The sequence below is a fragment of the Grammomys surdaster genome, unplaced genomic scaffold (genome assembly GCF_004785775.1).
Source record: "Grammomys surdaster isolate TR1022 unplaced genomic scaffold, NIH_TR_1.0 264, whole genome shotgun sequence".
Classification (NCBI taxonomy): domain Eukaryota; kingdom Metazoa; phylum Chordata; class Mammalia; order Rodentia; family Muridae; genus Grammomys; species Grammomys surdaster.
The window spans coordinates 3,078,310-3,101,489 of NW_021604705.1; the positions used below are offsets into that span (position 1 = coordinate 3,078,310).

Genomic DNA, 23,180 nt, shown 5'->3' on the forward strand with positions numbered 1-23,180 from the left:
AGAATCTCGGGGTTCTAAGTACCTGTTCAACCATGACCCAGGATACCCTTATACAGTCCCACAATAAGTATTTCTAAATCAGTAATTGTAGTTTCTATATCAAAAGTTTGATGTTAAGACATATTTCCCATTACACCTCCTTTTGAAGTAAAAATATCCTGGCTCTGGTTGTAACTCTGTAATTATTAGCTGTATGTTCTTGCACAGTTAGACTAACTTTCCGGCCCTCAATGCTCCCTTCCGTGAGGTGGATTGTTTGATAAGGCCTTTTGAGGAGCTTCTAGTATGGCTATCCTTTGATGTTTTAGAATGTTAAGCAACATTTAGACAGATTTGATTTTTAAAGTATATCTTGTTTGCAAAAACTCTTGTGAGTATTTCTTGGGACATTTCAACTCTTGCAGAAAATGAATAAGCTCAGGAAGTAAGACAAGGGTCTAATTGTCGTGAGTAGACAGCTCCTTTATATTTCCCAACAAGTCCCTTGAGAACAGTCAATAAAGGTGCTTTTAAAGCAAGGCATTCCATTACTTCCTGTCAGCGATGCCTGTGTTCTTTGGTTTAGAGTCTGACGGGCAGCAAGCTCATGCCGGTCCTTTCTATCGCCCATTTATAGGTTGTGATTGACTCAGAAGGTCAGCACTCCTCAGTCATCATTAATCAGTGATGAAAGGAAGTGTTTGAAGATAAGAAAGATGTAGGTGGATGGAGAAAAATATATACAAACAGTGTGTAATGTGAAGTACTGAAGTGCTGAGTTAGAGGACCAAGTGTGACTTTACCTCAGCACAACCGTTTCTTTTAAAAATGATGAAGCTGAAACCTAGAGGAGCTATTAGTCCATGATTACACTTTAGCTAGTTAACCTAGAGGAGTCATTGGTCCATGATCATACTTTAACTAGTTAACCTAGAGGAGTTATTGGTCCATGATTACACTTAATTAGTTTCAAAATGAGTCATAGATTCACTTCTCCACAGTAAAGGGGAATGTCACAATCACATGATAATCTGTTTTGTGTGTGTGTGTGTAAAAAAACTTTAGCATGTGTATTAGTCGATCACTAAAGATATATTCAGAGCCTGTAGCTTCCTGGAAATGGCTTAACACTGGTGTCACCAGTGGACATGATGGTCAAAGGAGAAATAGGGCACAAATTCAATTAAAGGAAATATTAACTGGATAGTCTCTTGATATTGGGATCACCAGTGGAACTGTTTTCTAGTTAATAAGTCTTTAGAAAGTTCTTTTAGTGAAAACACTTTAAGCTTTGTGATAGGAAAATAAGGAAGGCATCAGGAATAACTTACAAAGTAGAAAGATGGATTTGACAGCTGATAAGTACATGTGATGATGTCCGACTCCACTCTGATGCTCACTATATTGACTACCAGTATGAAGGCCTACCTTTTAGCTATCTATCTCTATATCTATGTGTAAACCTGGAAAAATAGTATCCTAACCTCTAAGCACATTTGAACCATTACTCAGAGGGTTCAAGACGTTTTTTCGTTACTTATTATTATTGTTTACTTATTATTTATTCACTTTACGTCCTGATCACTGCCCTCCTCCTGGTAGCCCCCACACAGTTTCTTCCCCATCCCTTTCTCCTCTGAGAGAGTGGAAACCCCCACCACTTATCCCTCAACCCTGGCACATCAAGTTTCTGCAGGTTAGGCACATCTTCTCCCACTGAGGCCAGACAAGGCAGCTCAGTTAGGGGAATGGGATCCATAGGCAGGCAACAGATTTAGGGACAGCCCTCACTCCAGTTGCTGGAGCACGTGCATGAAGAAAGAGTTACACACATGCTACATATGTGTAGGGGGACTAGGTCCAGCCAGTATATTTTCTCTGGTTGATGGTTCAATCTCTGTGAGCCACTAAGGGTCCAGGTTAGTTGACTCTGTTGGTCTTCCTGTAGAGTTCCTATCCCTGCCCCTGCCCCACACCAATCTTCTCCCAACCCTTCCATAAGATTCCCTAAGCTCCAGCTAATGTTTGGCTGTGGGTATCTTTCACTTCAGGTGCTGGGTAGAGTCTCTTAGAGCACAGTTATGCTAGGCTCCTGTCTGCGAGCATAACAGAGTATCATTAATAGTGTCAGGATTGGTGCTTGCCCATGGGATGGGTCTTAATTTGGGCCAGTTATTGGATGATCATTCCTTCAGTCTCTATTCCATCTTTGTCCCTGCATTTCTTTTAGACAGGATAGATTTTGTTTTGAATGTTTTGTGGGTGGGTTGGTGTCCTTAACCCTCCACTGGGGCTCCTGCCTGTCTTCAGGAAGTAGCCATTTCAGGTTCCATAATCTCACTGCTAGACGTCTCAGCTAATGTTACCATAAAGACTCCTGGGAGCCTTATCCATCTCTGGCATGTCCTAGAGATGAGCCCTACCCCCATCCCTTGCCAGCCCCATGTTTGATCCTGAACTGCCCCACCACATTTTCCTCCCCATCCCTCTCCCACCCTGTTCTCTCTTTCTATCTGTCTTCTCTGACTATTTTATTTCCCCTTCTGAGTTAGATTCAAGCAATCTCACTTTTGCCTTTCTTCTAGTTTAGCTTCTTTGTGTCTGTGGAGTATAGTGATAGCTCGTGTTCTTGTACTTTATGGCTAATATCCACGTAGAAGAGAGTACATATCATGCATGTCATTTTAGGTTTAGGTTACCTCACTCAGGATGATATTTTCTAGTTGCATCCATTTGCCTGCAAAATTCATGATGTCCTTATTCTTAATAGCTAAGTAGTGTTCCATTGTGTAAATGAACCGTTCTTCAGTTGAGGGGCATATGGGTTGTTTCCAGTTTGTGGCTATTCTGAATAAAGCTGATATGATGTTTAATGTGAAATGTATTATCTCTAGTCATTTTAATTAGCATGGTAAACGATTAATATTTATTCCATTACAAAAGGTTAGTACTTAGAGTTTGTTCATAACCACTTAACTATACATGTAGATTACGTCCTGGGAAACTAACAACCAAAGCAGACTTTATTCACTAATTTAAGATTTTACTGCCATCAACAGCATCTGCAGATAAATGGAGCACTTTCTCCTTACGAGAGAAGTTTCCTTTTGCAGCAGATGGAGGTTAATACAGAGATGTACAACTGCTTAAAAGGCAGGGAATAAGTTACTGTGGGATGCCCATCCCCAGTTAACAAGACAACTCCCAGTCCTAAGGCTCAGGGAACATTACAGAAGAAAAAACAAAAAAAGATTTCCAGAGCCCAAATTTCAGACACCTGCTGTGAGATATTGACATCTAGACACGACAGAGAGGTTGCACCGATAGAGTCTTAACAGTATGGTTGCCAAATAAGAGCTGAGTAATGACCACAGCAGTCAACATGCCAGGGAGGAAAGGAGGAAGCTCACATAGCCCCACCCCTAGATGAACATCTTCCTGCAGTCAGTGGCTGCTGAGTGAGGGAGAATCAGTCTTCTTCAGCATGTCACCCTAATAGGCCACCAAATTCCAAGTGTTCATCTTTAAACATGTGTACATGTGAGTGGCACTGTGAACTTTGTGTTTATATATGTATAATTCATACAGAAGAAGAGGACAGGAACTCCAGAATAAGTAGGGATGTGTGGGAGGGGCTTTAAGGGGAGGAAGGAGGGGTAAAAAGGAATTAGCTACAGAATACTCATATATGAAATTCTCAAAACGACAAGAATTTAAATGAAATAAAACAGGTTTTGCTTTTAAGCTTGAACTTTCATGGTGAATGTGAGTTATTAGAACATTTGGGTAAGTTGAGTGGAGGATTTGTAATGACGTTCCTGTGATAATTGTTCTCACCCTCCTTAACATCCAGGCATTTGGTTACAACAGTGAGATGGTTCAGCTGGAACCAGTTCCTCACACGCAGTTGTAATGCAGCCTCCAGTGGTCTTGGTGTGTCTGCTTGTTGGAGATTACTTACGTTAGCGTTTAAAGGAGATTGGAGGCCGTTCTTGCAGCATGTGCATGGACAGAAATGAATGAAAGCTATTATCCCAGAAGTTTCACTGAGCCCCTTTGTTTGACTCACAGATTCAGAATGACCAGTGCCAGGAGATGGATGCCACCACAGACAAGTGGGTGAAGCTCACGGACAGCGGAGAATGGGGTTCCCATTCTGTAAGTCTCTTTTTGTGTCTTTCTTCTTTGACACCAAACCATTCTTTCCCTTCCATTTCCCAACTATTTATAAACATTCAATCTATGAAAATAAAATGCACAACCTGGTGGGTTACGTTAGATAAGCTTCAGTTAGGGAAGAAACTGCCTTTGTGTTTCACAGACTGACATTTAACAGTTTGGCTGATTTTTCTGTTTCCCTTTTTCTTTATAATGGTTTCCTATCCTTTTCTCATCTCAGTGGTACTCAGCAATCTAGAAATCTAGATAAAACTGATGTAAAATGTTACAAAGTTTGAGCATGCAAGTTTACCAATACGTCTGCCACATGAGATAGACCAGTTCCTCTGTTAGACCATGAATTAACTTTATTCCACATTTTCTGCAATGCTTTTTAGGAAGTGATTTTTTCAGGTTTGCATTTTGGGCCTTTTGCAGTGTCTAACATTGGATAGATACGATAGTCACAAAATATACCCACTTTTGGAATCTCAGCCTACTTTCTATACATTTGCTGCTACCTGTTGGTAAAAATTCTATTTTTTTTTCTGGTCACGTAGTATAAATTTTACTTCTGCCCAGCATGTCTCTTTCAATGCTTGAGTCCAAGAGGCTCCAATGACACGTTTTACAATATCTTGATTTATTTGTGACACTGTCCCTATGGAGTGGGGCATGGCTCTGTATCAGAGCTGCATTTGTGTAGATGGTTTGTTTAGTGTCTTTGTGGCTGCTCTTTCCTTCATTTTAGAAATGAGAACAGTCTTCCTGCATCAGATAAGATGAAGGCAGGAAGGGCCTAGATGGAGCCTCCCGGGTGAAACCTGAGTTCTCTTTAAATAACTGACTATCATTCTAATCTTTGTGTTTATACAAATGCCTCATCCTTGAGGCTATACAATGTAGACTTTCAGGAGGATTTTTCATCTCTGTGCTTGAAAGTGATATTAGTACCACTTAAGGCCCATTCGTCTCAGCACCCAGTGGTTGGAGCTTTGGCAGCAAATGGGCCTCCTTACCTTTATAGAAGGAACATAAGAGAATGTGTAGAATGCATTAGTCTTCCACATCTCTGCCAGGGTACGTAGTCAGGCAGATTTTAATGTTGTGGAGTTTGAATTTTATCAGCCAGGGTGCATAGAAGGATAAAGGTATCGAATGAAAAAGCAAAGACCTAATTTTGGGTCAGTCACCTGCATCAGCAGGAAATGTATTAGAAAATTCATTTGATTATATGTAGGCAATGTCCCAGCGGCAAAGGATGCAAATGCTACTATCATTTAACTTCTCAAGCCAGGGTTAAATCATGTTACATTCTCTTGTTCCCGTCACACTATGGCCAACTGAATGGTTTTAAGAAGCTATGAAGCTATGATAGGCTGTTTTCTATCATTGAATAAAATACACAAGGTTGGTTATTTCCTAAATTTAAAGGGCTTACTTAATTCAGTTTTGGAGGTTTAATGTCACACAGCTACATCTTCCCAGCTCTGGTGAAGGTGGCATCAGAATGGCAGGAATGTATACAAGGGGTTCACATGGTAAAACAGAAAGGCAGACAGTGGAGATCCAGGCTTGCTCTTCATTTAAAGGCGTTCCTGTGGGAACTCGCTGGATGAGGGCAGCATTAGCTACTTTTTCTTTTTGGTTATTTTATTTATTCACATTTCAAATGTCATCCCCCTTCCCAGTTTCCCCTCCACAAACCCCTATTCCCCCTTGCTTCTATGAGGGTACTCCCCCACCCACCCACCTATTCCCACCTCACTGTCCTAGCATTCCACTATGCTGGGTTATCAAGCCTCCACAGGACCAAGGGGCTCCCCTCCCATTGATGCCAGATAAGGAAATCCTCTGCTACATATGCAGCTGGAGCCATGGGTCACTCCATGTGTACTCCTTGGTTGGTGGTATAGTCCCTGGGATCTTTGGAGGGTCTGATTGGTTGATATTGTTGTTCTTCCTTTGGGGTTGCAAACCCCTTCAGTTCTTTCAGTCCTAATACCCTAATAGCATTACTGTTGGGGTCTCCATGCTCAGTCCGATGTTTGACTGCATACATTCACATATATATTGGTCAGGCTCTGGCAGAGCCTCTCAGGGGACAGCTATACAGGCTCCTGTCAGCAAGCACTTCTTGGTATCAGCAATAGTGTCTGGGTTTGACGTCTGCAGATGGGATGGCTCTCTAGGTAGAACAGTCTCTGGATGGCCTTTCCTTCAGTCTCTGCTCTATTCTTAGTCTCTGTGTCTCCCTCCTCCCATCCCTCCCTCCCTCCCTTCCTTCCCTCCCTCCCTCCCTCCCTCCCTCCCTCCCTCCCTCCCACCCTCCGCTCCTCTCTCCCTCCCTCTATCCCATTACTGTCAAAAGTATATACTTGTGTGCAAATTCATTTATTCTTTATGATAGAGCCCTTCTGGTTATAAGCTACAAATTTAAAGTTTAAAAACAAGTTTATCTTTTGTTTAGACTTAGTTTCTTTCTTAGTATATTAGTATAGATTGTCTGACTGTTCTATTTTAAATTTTAAATTAACTTCATTAAAGCTTAGGCTGAAATTAAGAGTATTTAAATTTGTTACTTCTATTTTAGTGGTGTTTATATAAGGAAATGAAAGAGCTTATAAGGGAGTAATTTCTGGCTGTGGTTAGAAATAGCTCATCTGACCTAAGTGTCTTGTGTTTTTTCTGTAGGTAATGTTGAAATCAGGCACAAATATTCTGTACTGGAGGACAACAGGCATCCTTCTGGGTTCCAAGGCAGTCAAGCCCGTGCTAGTAAAAAATATCACCATTGAAGGTATTTCATAGCTATGTGCCTCAGGACTCACTCGTCCAATTTCAGTGTTAAGATATTTGTTAGAGTGTTGGTTTACTGACCTAAGTATTTATAATAAAGACAAATGTCAGATATCATGCATGCCTAACGACCTTAGTTTTATGTCCACCAAATTGATTAATCAGTTTTGTCTTTGTCTTTCTGCCCTCAAACTGAATTATCTAATAGATGTGAAGCAGTAAACACAATAAATGACAATCTTCAGTGTTTTTTTTTAATAAAATGAAAGTGGACTTGTTTACAGGAGCCCATTACTCATTAGAGATATGTAAATTATGCCAGTTAATCTAGTTATTACTATAACCATAAAAATAATAAGAGCCTGGCTGTTTCTTAAACCTCGTGTGCCTTTCTGAACCAGATGGGTCACTTTTGGCCAGCTGAGCCACTAATAAACCCTGTCATGGCACATTTGTAAGTAGACTGTATCTAATCAAAGCAGCAATTTTTCTTTATTAAAGTTTGGTATGTCATGCTGTATCCCATACGCCTGCTCCCGAGTTGTTAACTCATTAGTCGTTGGGACATCTGCTGGTTCAAGCTGGAATTTCAAACCAAGAACCATTTCTTGAGTCATTCCTACTTGCTTGCACACCATCAATCTTTCTTTGTTCCAAGTAAATAAAGAATGTAGGCTCAAATTACTGTCGCTATTTCTGTCTTCTCTACAGAAGCAGCGAGTCGGTGCTAATGTGCTCATTGTTCTGGGTTACCTCCTCCAAGCCCTGTTTTCCTTTCCACACAGGGGTGGCGTACACCTCAGAGTGCTTTCCATGTAAGCCAGGGACTTTCAGCAACAAACCAGGCTCATTTAACTGCCAACTGTGCCCCAGAAACACCTATTCTGAGAAAGGGGCTAAAGAATGCATAAAGTGTAGTGAGGACTCCCAATTTTCAGGTAAGGCTAACTGATGCTTGTTATTCCTCTCTTTCCATGTTAATTGTTGGCCAGTGGTGTTTCCCATTGTTGAACGAGTGTGGTAACAATGGTGGATCACACACCACTGGGATGAAGTGAACACATGTTGAATTGAGGGCAATGACAACACGACATCCCAGTGTCTTTCTCTGCATGACCTTCTCCCTTTATGATTTTCCTTACTCCATTGATTACTGGCGTTTGTATCAGTTTATCCAACTTTTTAATTTCATGTGATTTATTACTACAAAGGCTGTAGAGATATACTTACAAATCTTTAGTTTGTTCCAGACTTCCACTGTTCGTTGACAATATAGGAGGAATCTAATATTGTCTGGAAACAGTCACCAGCAGATGTATCATAGAAACATTGTTACCCTCTTTCCAGAGAGAATGAAAATACAAACCTTTATTTACTTAAGACTTGGCTAGTTGGACCTGAATTACTCTAGCACAGTGATTTATTTTTTTTAACATGTTAGCTTGCTTTTGTGTTTTGATGTTCCTGTTTTCTAATGATCACAAAGGGATTGGTGCATTTCTGAAGTGCTTTGTGTGCATGTGTGTTACAGAGGAAGGAGCCAGTGAGTGTGTGGATCGCCCACCCTGCACTACCAAAGACTATTTCCAGATCCATACCCCCTGTGATGAAGAAGGAAAGGTATCATAAGTAGTGTTTAACTCATCCTGTGTTTATTAAACTTTCTTCCCAGGCGTGGGTACCCCCTGGTTTGTAGCTAGTGTGTGCAGACAGTGCAGAGGAAATCTAAGAGTTTAGGTGTTGGAAACTGCCTTTGCTTTTACCTCCCAATTAGTTCTCTGAACACTCTATGTAGCTCTTTGGTAATCTTTATGGTATTTTGGTAAAACTTCTCTGAGAGGGTTTTGGTTTCATAAGAACATTTCATGATTGCCTCCATTTTTATCTTTAAAACAAGGTTGATATTACTCCCACACATTGTTACTATTTTTTTCAATAAATGCATTCTTTCAGATCACCATTTTTTAACAAAATACATTTTTCCCCCAGAGGTCAAATGATCCAGAAGAAGATAGCTTGAAGTACTACAGTTCACAGGATGAAGATACCCTGTAGCTTATATTGACCCGTGAGCTACTCAGGTCTTATCAGAGAAGCTGTTCAGGCACAGACTGAGTCAGTTGCGGCAGACTACTGTGTAATTGCATTTAGAAAACACACAGTAATTACCACATGTACAGCATCTAGCTGGGGGAACATGCACAGATAAACTTTGCTGTTGACCCATCATTGTCTCAAAGAATCAGCCTGTACCAGGCCTGCCAGTGAGAAGCTGAGAGTGAAGTGGAGTCTGTTCAAGTGTCCTTCAGATCTATTTGCACATGAGGGATTTAGTGTTTGAAGATGCCAGCAGACATTATTTTTCCTTTCCTAATTTTGTATCTGTGAGAGCTAATCTGTACTTTTCATATTTATGTGAATATGAAACTTCCTTTTTGCCTTTAAAAACTTTGAAGGAATTTTGAATTGAGTTAAAGTAAATATATACTAATTTAAAGAGATTCATGGAAATGTTTAGTAAGAAACACAGCTATTATTTTTAATATGAATGTTAACTCAAACTAACAGCAGTAACTAATGAGGGGTTGTAGAGTAAGATCGTCAATGGCCACATGATAATGCCATGTGAGGCTACTTTAATTCAGAACACACACATAGAGAGATGCCACTAAGATGGAATAAAAAGCATTGGCTATAATACCTTTAAAATAAACCTTTCTTAGCTAAGCATGCCTTACTTATTGGTAAAAGTAAATTTAGTTTATTCTATGTAATGATGATTAGTTCAGTATTACTACAGAATAAATGAATGAGGTCTGTTGATGCATTACATCTGAACAACATGAAAATATATTTAAATCATATTTGTTACATCTCTGACTGATTTAGTATATTGGTGAGTATAATGCCAGTGACCAGTTTGACAATATCTGGCTGACATGGCCTAATAGAATTAAGTCTGTGCATATTTAAATGCAATTTAGAACACACACACACACACACACAGAGCACACACTTGCAAGCATGCTGAATGCATACATATACATGAAATGTGTTTTTCAGATAAGTCAGAAAATCTCTAAATAGGCTCTTAGCATAGAAGAAAATTATGTGCCCATGTTTCATAAATTCAGTTCATTTCTTTTTTTAAAAATGTTTATTGATTATTTTATTATTTACATTTCAAATGTTATCCCTCTTCCCAGTTTCCTCTCTGCAAACCCCCATCCCCTCTCTCGCCTGCTTTTATGAAGGTGCTCCCCTCACCTACCCACCCCACTCCCACCTCACTGCCCTAGCATTCTCCTATGCTGGGACATTGATCCTTCACAGGACCAAGGGCCTCCCCCTCACTGATGCCAGATAAGGCAATCCTCTGCTACATATGCAGCTGGAGCCATGGGTCCCTCCGTGTGTACATTCTTTGGTTGGTGGTTTAGTCCTTGGGAGCTCTTGGCAGGGGAGAGGGTTGGTTGGTTGATAGTGTTGTTCTTAAAGACAAAATCTCACAATGTAGCTTTGGCTGGTCTAGAACTCTGTGTAGAGTGGGCTGGCCTTGAGATCACAGAGATCCACTTTTAATGTTTAGCCTAGATCCACGTGAATATCGTAGCTCTTCTGTAATCTTTACACTCTTCTGGTAAAACTCTGTTGAGAGAGGTTTGGTTTCATAAAACCGTTTCATGTTTGCCTCTCACTTTCTGTAGAATGAGTTGCTTGTTGGTGTCTCACCTGCACTGTGAGCCAGCTGGTTCTAAGAATCATTAATATTAATTAGTGTCTTTTCCTGTCAGCTACACTGGGAAGCATATGTCTGTTAGAAAGACAGAGAAGCAGTTTGTCGTGTGTGGCAGGAAGGTTTGTAAGGAGAGCATGGATCATGGAGGATTGGTAACTTGATCTCTCCATGTTAAACTGTTTAAGGTATACCTTCACTTTTAAAATTCTTCTTTGCTTACATTGGAAGTACTTGATTATTTGGCTTCTTAAATCTCTTTGCATGTTTTATTGGTTTTATTTTCATCACACTGACCTTTTTTTAATGGTGCTGTTTGCATCGCTTGGGTAAGTTGTTTAATAGCTCTGATCTGGGGCTGGGAAGATAGCTTAGTTAGTAAAGTGCCTGCCTTGAAAATTACACAACATAAGTTCAGTCTGAAATACCCATGTAAGGAGCCTAGCCTGGAAGCATATGTTTGTAATTCTAGGGATGAGAACATAAAGGCAGATTCTCAGAATTTGTGGGCCAGCCGGCAGCCTGGCCTAATTATGGAGATTCAGGGGTGAGAGATCTTGTCTCAGGGCAAAAGAAATAAAATGTAGATGGAGTCAGAAGAATGGTGCCCAAGGTTGTTATCCGGCCTATGCATGTACTCACAACTTTAATTTGGAAATCCAGGTTTTCTTGTTTACAAACCTGGGGGTAATAATGTGTTTGTCCCGAAGAGGCTCGGAAGGTTCTTCTCCAACATGGCATCTCCTCTGTTCTTGTGTAGGAAGCAAAATTTCCCCAAATGGAGCTGCTCATGCATTTTTATTAATGTGAATCAGGAAATTAGTGAATTTACTAGGATCTTAAATTTGGTTTTTTTTATTTGTTAACTTAAACTGGAAACTTAAAGTCAATGTCTCTCCTATGATTCTTTATTTGTTTTGAGTCTCTGAATTTTATTCTTCTTTTTTCAGGGGTAGTTGAGGGCCTTTTATGGATATGGTCTCTAATTTGATGCTTCTAGCTACTTAGGAGGAGTTAGCTGGAGTGCCATTGTTTTATAGATGGCCACAGAGGCAGAGGGATAAAGTAGAGCATTAAAGCACATCATGACATGTACCATAAAGTGAATGTGGAAAGGGAGCTATAAAAAGAAAATAATACTATTTATCATTCTGATGAGACATCCATATTTAAGCCATTTGTTTTAGCATCCTTCTTCATACAAGATAACGCAACTTCCACAAACATATTTGAGGATTCACTGGTGTGGCGTTAAAGGCTCGCTATGTGGGTTCTTACGGACTAGAACCAGAGGTGGAAGACTGCCTATGTTTTCTGTTCCCCAGCTTTAACAGACTTCCTACTGCAGAAGTTGTTTTAAAGGACAAACAATACTTTCAAAAGTTTATTGGATGAAAGGAACAGTTACTGTCTCTTCTAAAAACCTCGATGTAGTTCCAGAACTGATAGTTGTATTTATGCTGGAATACTCCACCTATCAGTGATCACATCCCAGTTTTGGTTTAGGACAGCTAACCTATCTGTTCTTCTGCTTTTTAAGTGAGAATAACTAATTTTAGCATGGCAGCCTTTGGGGTGTAGCTGAGTTACCACATTTTTCTGTATTCTGTTTTGTGAGGAGTAGGACAACAAGAAGGAGTATAACTGACTGCTCTCATGGAGAGCAAGGGGTGTATTTGTCCTGGTGCTCAGAGCACATAGAGAAGGCCATAGGAGCTTCTGGAAAGAATAGTCTCACTACAATTCATATTATTGAAAAGGACTCAGGAACTATGAATTGTTAGGAGTGCACATAAGGTTTTATCTATTCTTTTTGAAAAATAACATTTTTCTTTGATGATTACTCTATCAAAGTGTGGTAAGAAAGGCTATGGCTGGAGAAAAGGAAGGGCGCAGTGGAGGGAACCAGTAAGCAAGCAAGACCCACTGTCTTGAAGTCGTTGGCTATGCATGGAAGTGAGCAGACGCAGGGGCAACATTTGCTTGCTTTTATTTTTAAGATCATAACATAATTAAACATTTATCTCTCCCCTTTTCTTTCTTCAAACCTTCTCAAATACCTGTCCTTGCTCACACTCGAATTCACAGCCTTTTTCATTATATGTTTATGTAAATGTGTATACATATATACATATACATATCTCTAGATATAACCTGCTCAGTCTGTATATATAGAGAGAGTTATTCATATGTATGTATGTGTTCAGAGGTGAACATCTATTAGTTGTTTACATTTTAAGGAGGGATTCATGATAAGAAGCATGTTGTCTGTATTATAAGGGTACTTACGACTTAGGTTAAAAGCTAGTGCAATGTAATGATTGTTTCCAGGGACTAGGGAGCTGGCTCGCTCAGTGCTTGCCACACAAGCACGAAAACACAAGCTTGGTTGTCTAGAGCTCACACTACAAAATGAGTGTAGTAGCCTGCTCCTGTATCCCCAGAACTAGGGAAGTAAAGACAGGAGGACACCTGGGACGAGATCTATAAGCTTTACGTTCAGTGAGAAGCTCTTTTTCCAAAAAATAACCTGATGTCACTAGAGAGATGGCTCATTTAGTAAAGTCACTTACCATGACGAAGCACCCACTCCCAGACCCGCAAGATGGAAAGAAAGAACCATATCCTTCAGGTCCTACTCCCTCCCTCCTCCTTCTCCACCTACACACACACACACACACACACACACACACACACACACAGACACTAAAAGAAGATGGATAGCAACTATGAAAGACATCTTCATATGTTCATATGCATGCATACACACATGCATACACACACATGCACATGATTATTTTCATACCTATTTTTCTCCATATTGTATTAAAGAAAGTTACCTTTTTCTCTCATTGTCACTGTTTTAGATTCTCTCAGCCCTCTCTTCTGTTCTCCACTGTTTGTAATTCTTCAGCTTATAAATTTAGCATCTTTGTTGTAAAGATATTACATGATATTGCATTATTTACTTTCAATTTTAATTTTAAAAACTTTATTTTTTTCCAGACACAGATAATGTACAAGTGGATAGAGCCAAAAATCTGCAGGGAGGATCTCACGGATGCTATTAGGCTGCCCCCTTCTGGAGAGAAGAAGGATTGTCCCCCATGCAACCCAGGATTCTATAACAATGGCTCTTCTTCTTGCCAACCCTGCCCTCCCGGGACGTTTTCAGATGGAACAAAGGGTAGGGTGTCTATCATGAGTTGCACGTTCAGAAAAACATTCCAGATAGACTTATGGTCTTGTTATTGAGTGCTTTTTTTTGAAAAGTCTTTAGAAGACACATTTCGTACTTTGTTGAGATGAAGAAGTATTGAGAAATATTCATAATGGGACTATGAGACCATGGTGACTTATCTCCCATCTGATGAGAACAGTCTTACTGGTATTTTGTGTGTATGGCCATCTTCTTTAACAATCATATATTTAATTATTCTTTGAAAAACAACCATGGATAATGACCCATTCACCAAGGTGAGCATAGTATGAAGCAGTGTACAAACAAAACTGCTAAATAAGCACATGTGCATCCGTACTGTAGCTTGAAAAAAAATTTCAGATCTGTTTTGAAAAAATTGCTAAGGTGATTGGTGGTAACATAACGTTTGTCCCTCACATTTGTCTGGAAACTTCAGTGTAGAGTTGCTTGGCACAGAGAAAGCTGTGCTAGACACAGTCTAACGCTATTGTGTACTCACTCATGTTCCACAGAATGCAAGTCATGTCCGGCCGGAACAGAGCCAGCGCTTGGGTTTGAATATAAGTGGTGGAATGTCCTCCCTGCCAACATGAAAACTTCCTGCTTTAATGTTGGTAATTCCAAGTGTGATGGAATGAATGGTGAGCTTGGAATCTATGTTCACTGTTGTGGCAGCGAAGATACCATTCGTCTTTAGACTTAGCTTTTTAGATAATACCGGACTTGTTTGTGAGAAACTTAGTCTTCCTTGGCTGTGTGCTCATCTTTCAGCCCTTATATAAAAATCAAGCAATCAATCAGATGCCATTCCTAAAGTGATCACAACCACAGTGCCTCTCCCCTTTCCATGGCTCTGCTTCCTTTAGTTTCAGCTTTCTATCGTCAGTAGCAGTGTGTAAATACCAATTAGCACATCACAGAAACAAATACTTAAAGTTTTAAATAGTCAAGTGTTCTAAGTAGCTAACAGAACCTCATTCTATTTTTCTTTCCTTTCCAGCCTAGGATGTGAATTATTCCTCTGTGTGGTTACATCTGCTTCCTGTCCATTAGTGACCTAGTAGCCATCTTGATATTTGATATTTAGATCCAGTTCTCAGGTTTTACAATATCTGCGTTCAAATAACTCTCTCAATAATAGTCTCATACCACAAGGAAACATGCCAAAGAGCCCTTGCTCCTCCCTCCCTTCCACCCTTTTAGCTGAAAATGCAAAAGTTCTCAACTCAGTCAAGAGAGAACATAAATTGTACACTGAAGTTGCTAAAATCTATGGTAAGGAAAAGCTTTTAGCTATTAATCTGTGAAGAAGGAAAAATGACTTCTGTGCCTGCATTACTCTCACACCTCAAAAGGGCAGAAATTAAATGGTGGTAAGTGCTAAGATAGAAAAGATATAAAATGGTAGGGCTTGATGTATCTGCTGTGGGTCTCAGAGCTTATCTCCCGAGGATAGATGTGTGCGTGAGGGGTTGGAGGTAGACAGGCTTCTGTATTAACCTTGCATTTTACGTAGTCACCTTTTAAGTAGATATTGAACTTCACATTAAAGTCACAGACCCCAGAAGAGATGCTCCCAAGGAGGGTGACAACATCTTATATCATTTGGTGTTTTAAGGAGTAGTAAGTTACTAAATCCTTTGGGTCTGGCTCAGTACTGGGTCATGCATGGTAAAGGGTTAAAGATTGCAAATTCTCATTTTTAGTGAAGTCCCTGGCTGTGTTCTTAAGATGCCATTAAATCCCACTTACTGATGACATGTAAATGTAGCAGAGTTCTATAGGACAGCTGCCAATGTTCTTTCAACACTCCTTGTGGGTCATATTCATTTTGAAATCTGACACAAGCTAGTATTCCAAATAACAAGAGTAAACAATGGAGTCCATCCTTTATCACCTCACCATCATTTTTATCAGCTTACTTTTCTCCATCTTATATTTGAGCCTTGTCCCTAGGTTTACATAAACAGTTTTAAGATTGCATGTTTTGAGTCAGTATCTCTCCAAAACAGGTTTGGGACATAGGATATGAAATGTTCATGTGAGTATAGAGATCAAACGGAGGCTTGAATAATTTTGAGTCAACAAATGAGTGAAAGACCAAGACCTGATGTGTATTAAATATGAAGTATTCTTTATTGACCAATAATACCACCTTAAGGAATTTATCCCCCAAGAGAAGAGGAAACTGTGGGCTTAGATTTTTCAAAACCTACTTTTAATAAGGGTTCTTAAATACTTTAACATTCTTTCTATCCCACCACTCATTCGAGGTAGTGGAAAGGAAAGGTTAGTAGAGCGAAAGAGGATGTGGACCTGTTTAGAAATATTTCTTTGGAGCAAATCCTGTCTGTGCTGTCAGGATATCAGCAATTCAAGTCACACGAATCTACGGTGGTAGCTGGATCCATTTGTAAACACCAGTCACAAATCAGCAATGACAGGTTGATCCAGAAGACACTGCAAGGCTTTGCCAATCAGCCTGAGTCCACAGAAGCAGCAAGAAGCCATCAGAACAGTTTTTCTCTATGAAGTCATGACAAAAGAAGACCAGCAAGGAGTGGCAAGGTGTACCAATACCACTGTTCATTGGGCTATATTTATATCCCTCCCAAACATCATGTGTTTTTTTAAGTATGGTCTCTACCAAAACATCACATGCCCTTTTCCCAGCCTGTCTGCAGAAAAACACCACATGTCTGTTCTTAGCAAACATCCTCTCATATGTCTGCTTCAGCACAACATCCTCTCAAAAGACAGTTTCCAAAAACATTACACGACACAACTGAGTCTCCAAAGAAACCAGAAATTTCCACTTCAGGAAACACTACAATAATTATCTTTCTATGAGAGTTGATAACCCTGAAATGTGTCTTATGATTGAGTTTGAAGTCAGAAATTTAAGATCAATTAGGAAATTAAGACTGCAAAAGCAAGCATGTTGGATGAATCTACAGAAGGCCTAGTACGTGTGTGTTTGTGTGTGTTTGTGTTTGTGTTTTTGCTCACTAGTACAGACTATCAGGGACAAATATAGAAGACTCTAGCTCTCATAACAATACTTGATTTACTCTCTATCAATTTATTCACAGGTTCTATTTTTAAATTATTTTTAAAGCACTAATATAAAATAAAAATGCAAAGGTAAAGAGAGGTATGTACTTATGTGACCTGGAGTCTCTGTGCCATTTTGTAATAAACTGCACACAACAGGGTCAAATGGAAAAGCATGGGCAGCCAGCCTGCCTTAGGAAGGAGTCACCCTCTTGGCTGGACAGTCAAAGTGGGTGTGCCCACACTGGCTTGGAAACATGGTGGAGGTGTTTTCATATTCTTCAAGTCTGAATTTGATGATGTTGCGTATTAGGAATGAAGAGCCAATTTTTGTATATTGATATTTTGCTTGTGAGAAATTAAAAGTTGGAGATAAGTTGACTGTTCATGAATAGATTCATTGGGCATTATCTACAAAAATACAAATGGAAATAATCTAACTTTCCAGCAATAGAATATTGCTTACATGTATAAGGTAACATGATAGAATGAAATGCTATGTGTGTCTTTATTATATGGAAACTATATTGAAAGAGATTTGAAAATGCCATTCCAGAAAGTTTTCCTATTCTTCTGACTCAGTAATACTGTTTCTGGGAATCTATACCAATGAGACAATATAATATGAAGAAGGAAGTTGCACACAAAGATGTTAATTTTAATGTTTCTTTTAAGAATGAAAAACAGAAGAAAACAATTCTTGAACAACACATATATACATAAATAAAATTAGATATGGAATATAAAATGATTTGTAATGGAGAAATGATGTCACTAAAAAAAAATCAAAGATAATGATAAGTGAAAAAAATTGTATTTCTTAGCCAAGAAAGACAAAAATTGGGGGAAGCTGGTGGATTCTGTATTGGTCAATACTGAAACATGTGAGGCAAGGCTTTCTCCTTGAGTCATTGTCACCCCTACACACAATCACTTATTGCCTTTTCCTTGGCTTTCTTTCACATTCTTCATACTTTTCATAGATTCAAAGAGATGTTCTTAGAAACACAGCACCAGTCTTTGGTTTCTTGGCATTTGATTGTTCTACATGGGCTGTCTTGGTCCTTGCTACCCCTGTCATATGCCTATCTTCTAAACCCAAATTCTTCTCCTATTACCCATTCTCTCCTCTCTCTGGGGCTCAGGGTTCTATGGTTACTCACCTCCTAAATTAGAAACTGATAGCTGCTTTTCTTTGTTTTCAATCATGGGAGCCTTTAGGCAGCAGAGCTATCAACATTTCTCTAATGAATGAGTGCACATTATTTTTACTAAGCTTTCCTAGTGTGCACTCAATATACTAATTTTTAAATAAATTATTAAATTTGAAAATTGTCAACTTAGTACTGATATTAATACTTGTGTTACATTTCTCAAAGTAGTGGATAATGTTTGCAGAGATATCAATGCTAAGGTATTGCCCTTAGCTAATGAGCTTGCTTGATACATCACCTTTGCTCATTTTAAAGTGCTCATCTTGGCTTGTGGTACATTGATTGTTCCTGTGCAGAGGACATGCCTCATGTGACTTCCTGTGCAGAAAACTATCACTTGACACTTGTTAGCATGTGTATGCCTCAAATTCCCTACTCCTCAGGGAAGGAGATCTATCTGTCATCACATGCATGCCATATTTACTGGCATTTAGAAAAAGTTAAATTGGAAAATGACAACTCAAAAGAACTCCTGATCCCAAATCTTTAATAAGTAATTTGAAGTTTCAATTTTTCACTGGCTGTCAGCAGAGTGGGAATGTTCCATCTTCGTGTATCAGGATGGATAAAGATCATCTGTTTCAGTTTGAAAAGTCATGTTTCATTGAGAAAAAAATTTCTCGCCATGTCTCATATTATCTTGTATGCAAAGTAGTATAGTCAGAATGTCTTTATTGCTATCAAGAGGTATACTTGTGCATCCAGTCTACAACTGATATTTTAAAATATGGGATTTTTCTGGAGTGCATCTAACTTTGGGCATAGATATGTATTTGGCTTATTATGTTGACTTATTTGTAAGATGTTTTGTCATTAATTAATGAAATTTTACTAATAAAATGTCTTTTATCATTTTCAGGTTGGGAGGTGGCTGGAGATCACATCCGGAGTGGAGCTGGAGGCTCTGACAATGATTATCTCATCTTAAATTTACACATCCCAGGATTTAAGTAAGAGAAGATAATTCCTTTGTATGAGAATCTTCACCGCTATAGAAATAGGGAAGTCAGACAGGCTCTATAGAGTGTGTTCTTATTATCAAATAAACAACAGTATGCCAGAGAATGATATATGGTATCATTTGGAATGTCTATGGAATTAGAACCTAAAAGTGTTAGTCATGTATGCTCCTTAGAAAAAGCTGAAATATGTTAGCAGATTTACAACCAAACCTGTAATAACTATGATGCTTTGATCTTTAACACAGAAGACTTGGTCTAAGTGATTTGCAGGAGTGTATTTTGTTATTTAATCTCAATTCTATCTGTAATTAGTATGTAACACACTTATGTATGTCTTTGCTGTTAGTCCCCTATGCTGAGACTTCCTAGTATGGGACTTTTCCTTCCTTCAGAAACATGGGATTCAACCATGAGATCTTGTTCTAGAACAAGGGTGTAGACACACAGACTGAGTAAGAAAGGACCTGTGTTTCCTCAGCTAGACTGAAGAGACAAGCTAGATTTTCAGTTTAATGAGCACACACATTTTAATTGTTTGGAATTGCATTCAGAATATATTATTGATATTGCAACTTTAATCTGTCACATAGACCACCAACATCTATGACTGGAGCCACAGGTTCTGAACTAGGAAGGATAACATTTGTATTTGAGACTCTCTGCTCAGCTGATTGTGTTCTGTACTTCATGGTGGTGAGTGATTGAAGGCGGATTTCATAGTGCATTTCAATTTATTGTTGCCTTTCAAGTTGGGATATGGGCTGTTTTCTTGGCTTTCTTGGACCTTTTAAAACATATTTTTAAAATATCTAAAGAGTTTACTAGGAATTGTGCAATAAGGCTCACCAACTAAGTGTTCATTCCTCATGGTGAGAGTTCCCAGGTGACTGGTAAAGGCCACAGAATATCAATTTTAGAAAATTATTTTGTGCTGATGAAAAGCTTACCCTAATAACTCAACTATTCAGCAATGCAAATATCACAAGGAAAGATGTATTAGCAAGGGACAGCAGAAAACAGTGGGCATATAAAGTTCTGGAAAGAAAGCAAAATCTTTCTATTTTAATCTAATACATTTAGTCAAGGGAATTTACTATGGCCATGTCCAATTTGCTTATTTGATGATGTGATTTAATTTAATTCAAATCCTAGCTTAGAAAAGTAGCATTTCATATACACTAAGACTACATAGATATTTTAAATATTTGTTGACTGAAATTTTATCATTTTAATTAAATAGTGACTTTATAGTTCTACTTTGCTGTGTTTTTAGTTTGTCTTTAGGGAACTTTTAGTCTTAAAGAATTTTTCTTTTTTTTCTTTTTTTGTTTTTTTGAGACAGGGTTTCTCTGTGTAGCCTTGGCTGTCCTGGAACTCACTCTGTAGACCAGTCTGGCCTTGAACTCAGAAATCCACTTGCCTCTGCTTCCCAAGTTCTGAGATTAAAGGTGTGCACCACCACCACTCAGCGAGAACTTTTTTCTATTATATCCAAGATGTGTAAATATTTAAACATTTCGTGTGTGATTGCTAAAGGTTGACATATAGGCAACAAAAGGTCATGGATGATCTTCAATAGAGCCATCTACCTCACAACCACGAGTCTTCAGTCTTCCCAGCTGGGCTTTCTGTCTTTAGCCTATGAAGCTGGGTTCGGCACCATTGGAGAAGTTCAGTTTCCTACCATCTCTGGACCATTTCGGTGATCCCAGTCCTTTGACTCCATCTCCTCCCATTTATGCTGCTGTCTGAGTATTAATAATAGTTGACATCAACTACACCACTCCTCCCTTACCCCGAACAGTATCTCTTTTCCCCATTTTTTTTTTGTTTAAAAAAATACAAAAACTTAAAATTAGCATGCACAGTATCATTTCATTCTGACATCTCCCCCTCCTTTTGGTCTTAACAGTCATTCTGTTTCCGATGACATTTAATTTATTCTTTGATAATTCCATACACATATATATGATGTATTTTGATCATATCCCATTTCCTATCTCCACCTTCCATTCTCCCCAAATACCTCTCTCCATCTCTAATGCTGTGTTCTCTTCTTTTTAGGGTACCACCATGCCAAGCTTACATGTTACAAATCATGGTAGAGATGTAGCTTATAGCAGAGCCTGATAGCATTCTTTTTAGTCCTTAAGTGACTGGTTTTATCATAAGAGTTTCAAGTTGTCAAATTAAATCACAAATAACAATGCTTTGGATGTCAAATAACACTTTGCAGTATAGAGATACATTGTTTATAGTAAGGTAATAAATTTTACTTCTTATAACTGAGAACAATATTTAATGATTTTGTAAGTGTCCAGTATGATAATTTGGTTATTTGGTGATAAGATTAATTTAATGTGTGGGAATCATTTTTCTATACTGTTATCTATATTTGATTGCTTAATAATATCTTTAATCCTTCTATCTATATTATAGAAAGAGACAAATTTTGAGGCCATGACAACATGTTTCCAATATCCCAGATAACTAATAGAAACAAGCTATTTATCAGAAATTCTAAAGGAAAGCTTGACTTAAAACTTCAGACTTAACTTTTGTTTTCATTTTAAATAAATTATACGTTTGTATTGGTTATTGTACTTGCTTTCAGGTCATGTTGATGACGGCATATTGATTGGAGTATGTCAAATCTCCATGGTTATTTTTTTTTTAATTTAGCTAAGAAAATTATAAATAAAATAGTTTGTAAATGAAACTTCATGGAGTTCAGATCCTATCCAGAGAGTACTCATGAGCATGGGACAGCATTCTGGTTAACTTTCATTTGAATAAACCTGTAGTAAGTACAATTTTGAGGGAAACAGAATTTCTATGTAAATGGTTTTGTTAGAGTCTCTCAAAGAAAAAAGTTTCAAATGGGAAGCCTTTTATTCAGTGAGGATCCTAGAAGTTTTCCTTAGGGTGTTTGAGAATTCTCCCTTCTAAATAATGTTTTCTAAGTGTGTTTCTTAAACATATGGTCACTTGGGATTTCTTTCCCATTTGGCTGGCAGTGTGTTTATGGGAGTTTTGAGAGTTGTATTGTTAGAACAGGTAGGGTACAGCTGGAAAATGTCATGAGTCTTACACAGCTTTCTCCAAATAAAAGTACATCTTTGTAATGGATATGTATTTGTATTAATACTGAATTTGTGCTTTATTTGTAAATATTTCCCTACTGTTTTAGGATATAAATAGAAAAAGTACCAATGTGGTGGAATCATGGGGAGGAACCAAAGAAAAGCAAGCTTATACGCATGTCATCTTCAAGAATGCAACCTTTACATTTACATGGGCATTCCAGAGAACAAATCAAGGCCAAGATGTAAGTTCCACCCATTTTCTTACTCTTTACCCCTGGGTGTAATCTCCATTCAGAGCATAATGATTTCTTCTGGAGACACTGAAAGTTGTACACAGAAGCATCATGTGCTCCATATACAGCATAATGTGGTCTGAAAGGGCAGGTGTACTCTACATAAGTCAGTGTGAACCCTGTAGAAGTCATCACAAGCTATGTGCTGGTAAGCTATGCTCTCTCTATAAACACATTCTGACCTGTATATGGGGGCCTATACATCTTTTAAAGGTACAGTATAAGCCCTTTGTAAGTGTACTATGAGCTTCATATGTGCATTATGAACTCTATACATGGAGATGTGAGATCAATGAATGAAATTACGATATCTGTATAGAGCACTATAACCTGTACAGAGGATAGTATGAATGTCATACAGAGAACCTTAAAGGTTCACAATGAGGTGTACACAGTATTAAACCTTCTAAACAAGATAATATGATCCCATAATTTTTATTTTTTTTAATTCCAAAGATGAGGTCCACTTTTGGTGATGTATACAAAACTGCTCAAATTGCAGAAGACACTAATTTGAGTCAGTCATCTTATTATATAATGAATTGGTATAGAATGGCAATTTTTAATTTTTTTGAGAATATGAATGTATGAAATGGGTAGAATAACAACAGAACTCTTTTATGACTGAAGAGCAAATACAGTTGTTAAAGCTTAAGAGAAAATTCAATTTTGCTTTTATTTAAAACGTTGTTTTTAA

The 23,180-nt window shown here is 38.4% G+C and overlaps 1 protein-coding gene across 2 annotated transcripts in view; it reads left to right on the forward strand.

The window, feature by feature from the left end:
- Kiaa1324l (KIAA1324 like) overlaps positions 1-23,180 on the forward strand; it is a 165,161-nt gene that overhangs the window by 108,234 nt on the left and 33,747 nt on the right. For both annotated transcript variants that reach the window (XM_028776069.1, XM_028776070.1), the window contains 9 exons: positions 4,051-4,137; positions 6,832-6,937; positions 7,722-7,874; positions 8,468-8,556; positions 13,679-13,859; positions 14,387-14,515; positions 19,002-19,092; positions 19,695-19,797; positions 22,295-22,432. In XM_028776069.1, the coding sequence (XP_028631902.1) occupies positions 4,051-4,137; positions 6,832-6,937; positions 7,722-7,874; positions 8,468-8,556; positions 13,679-13,859; positions 14,387-14,515; positions 19,002-19,092; positions 19,695-19,797; positions 22,295-22,432 (1,077 nt within the window). The remainder of the gene's footprint in view (positions 1-4,050; positions 4,138-6,831; positions 6,938-7,721; positions 7,875-8,467; positions 8,557-13,678; positions 13,860-14,386; positions 14,516-19,001; positions 19,093-19,694; positions 19,798-22,294; positions 22,433-23,180) is intronic.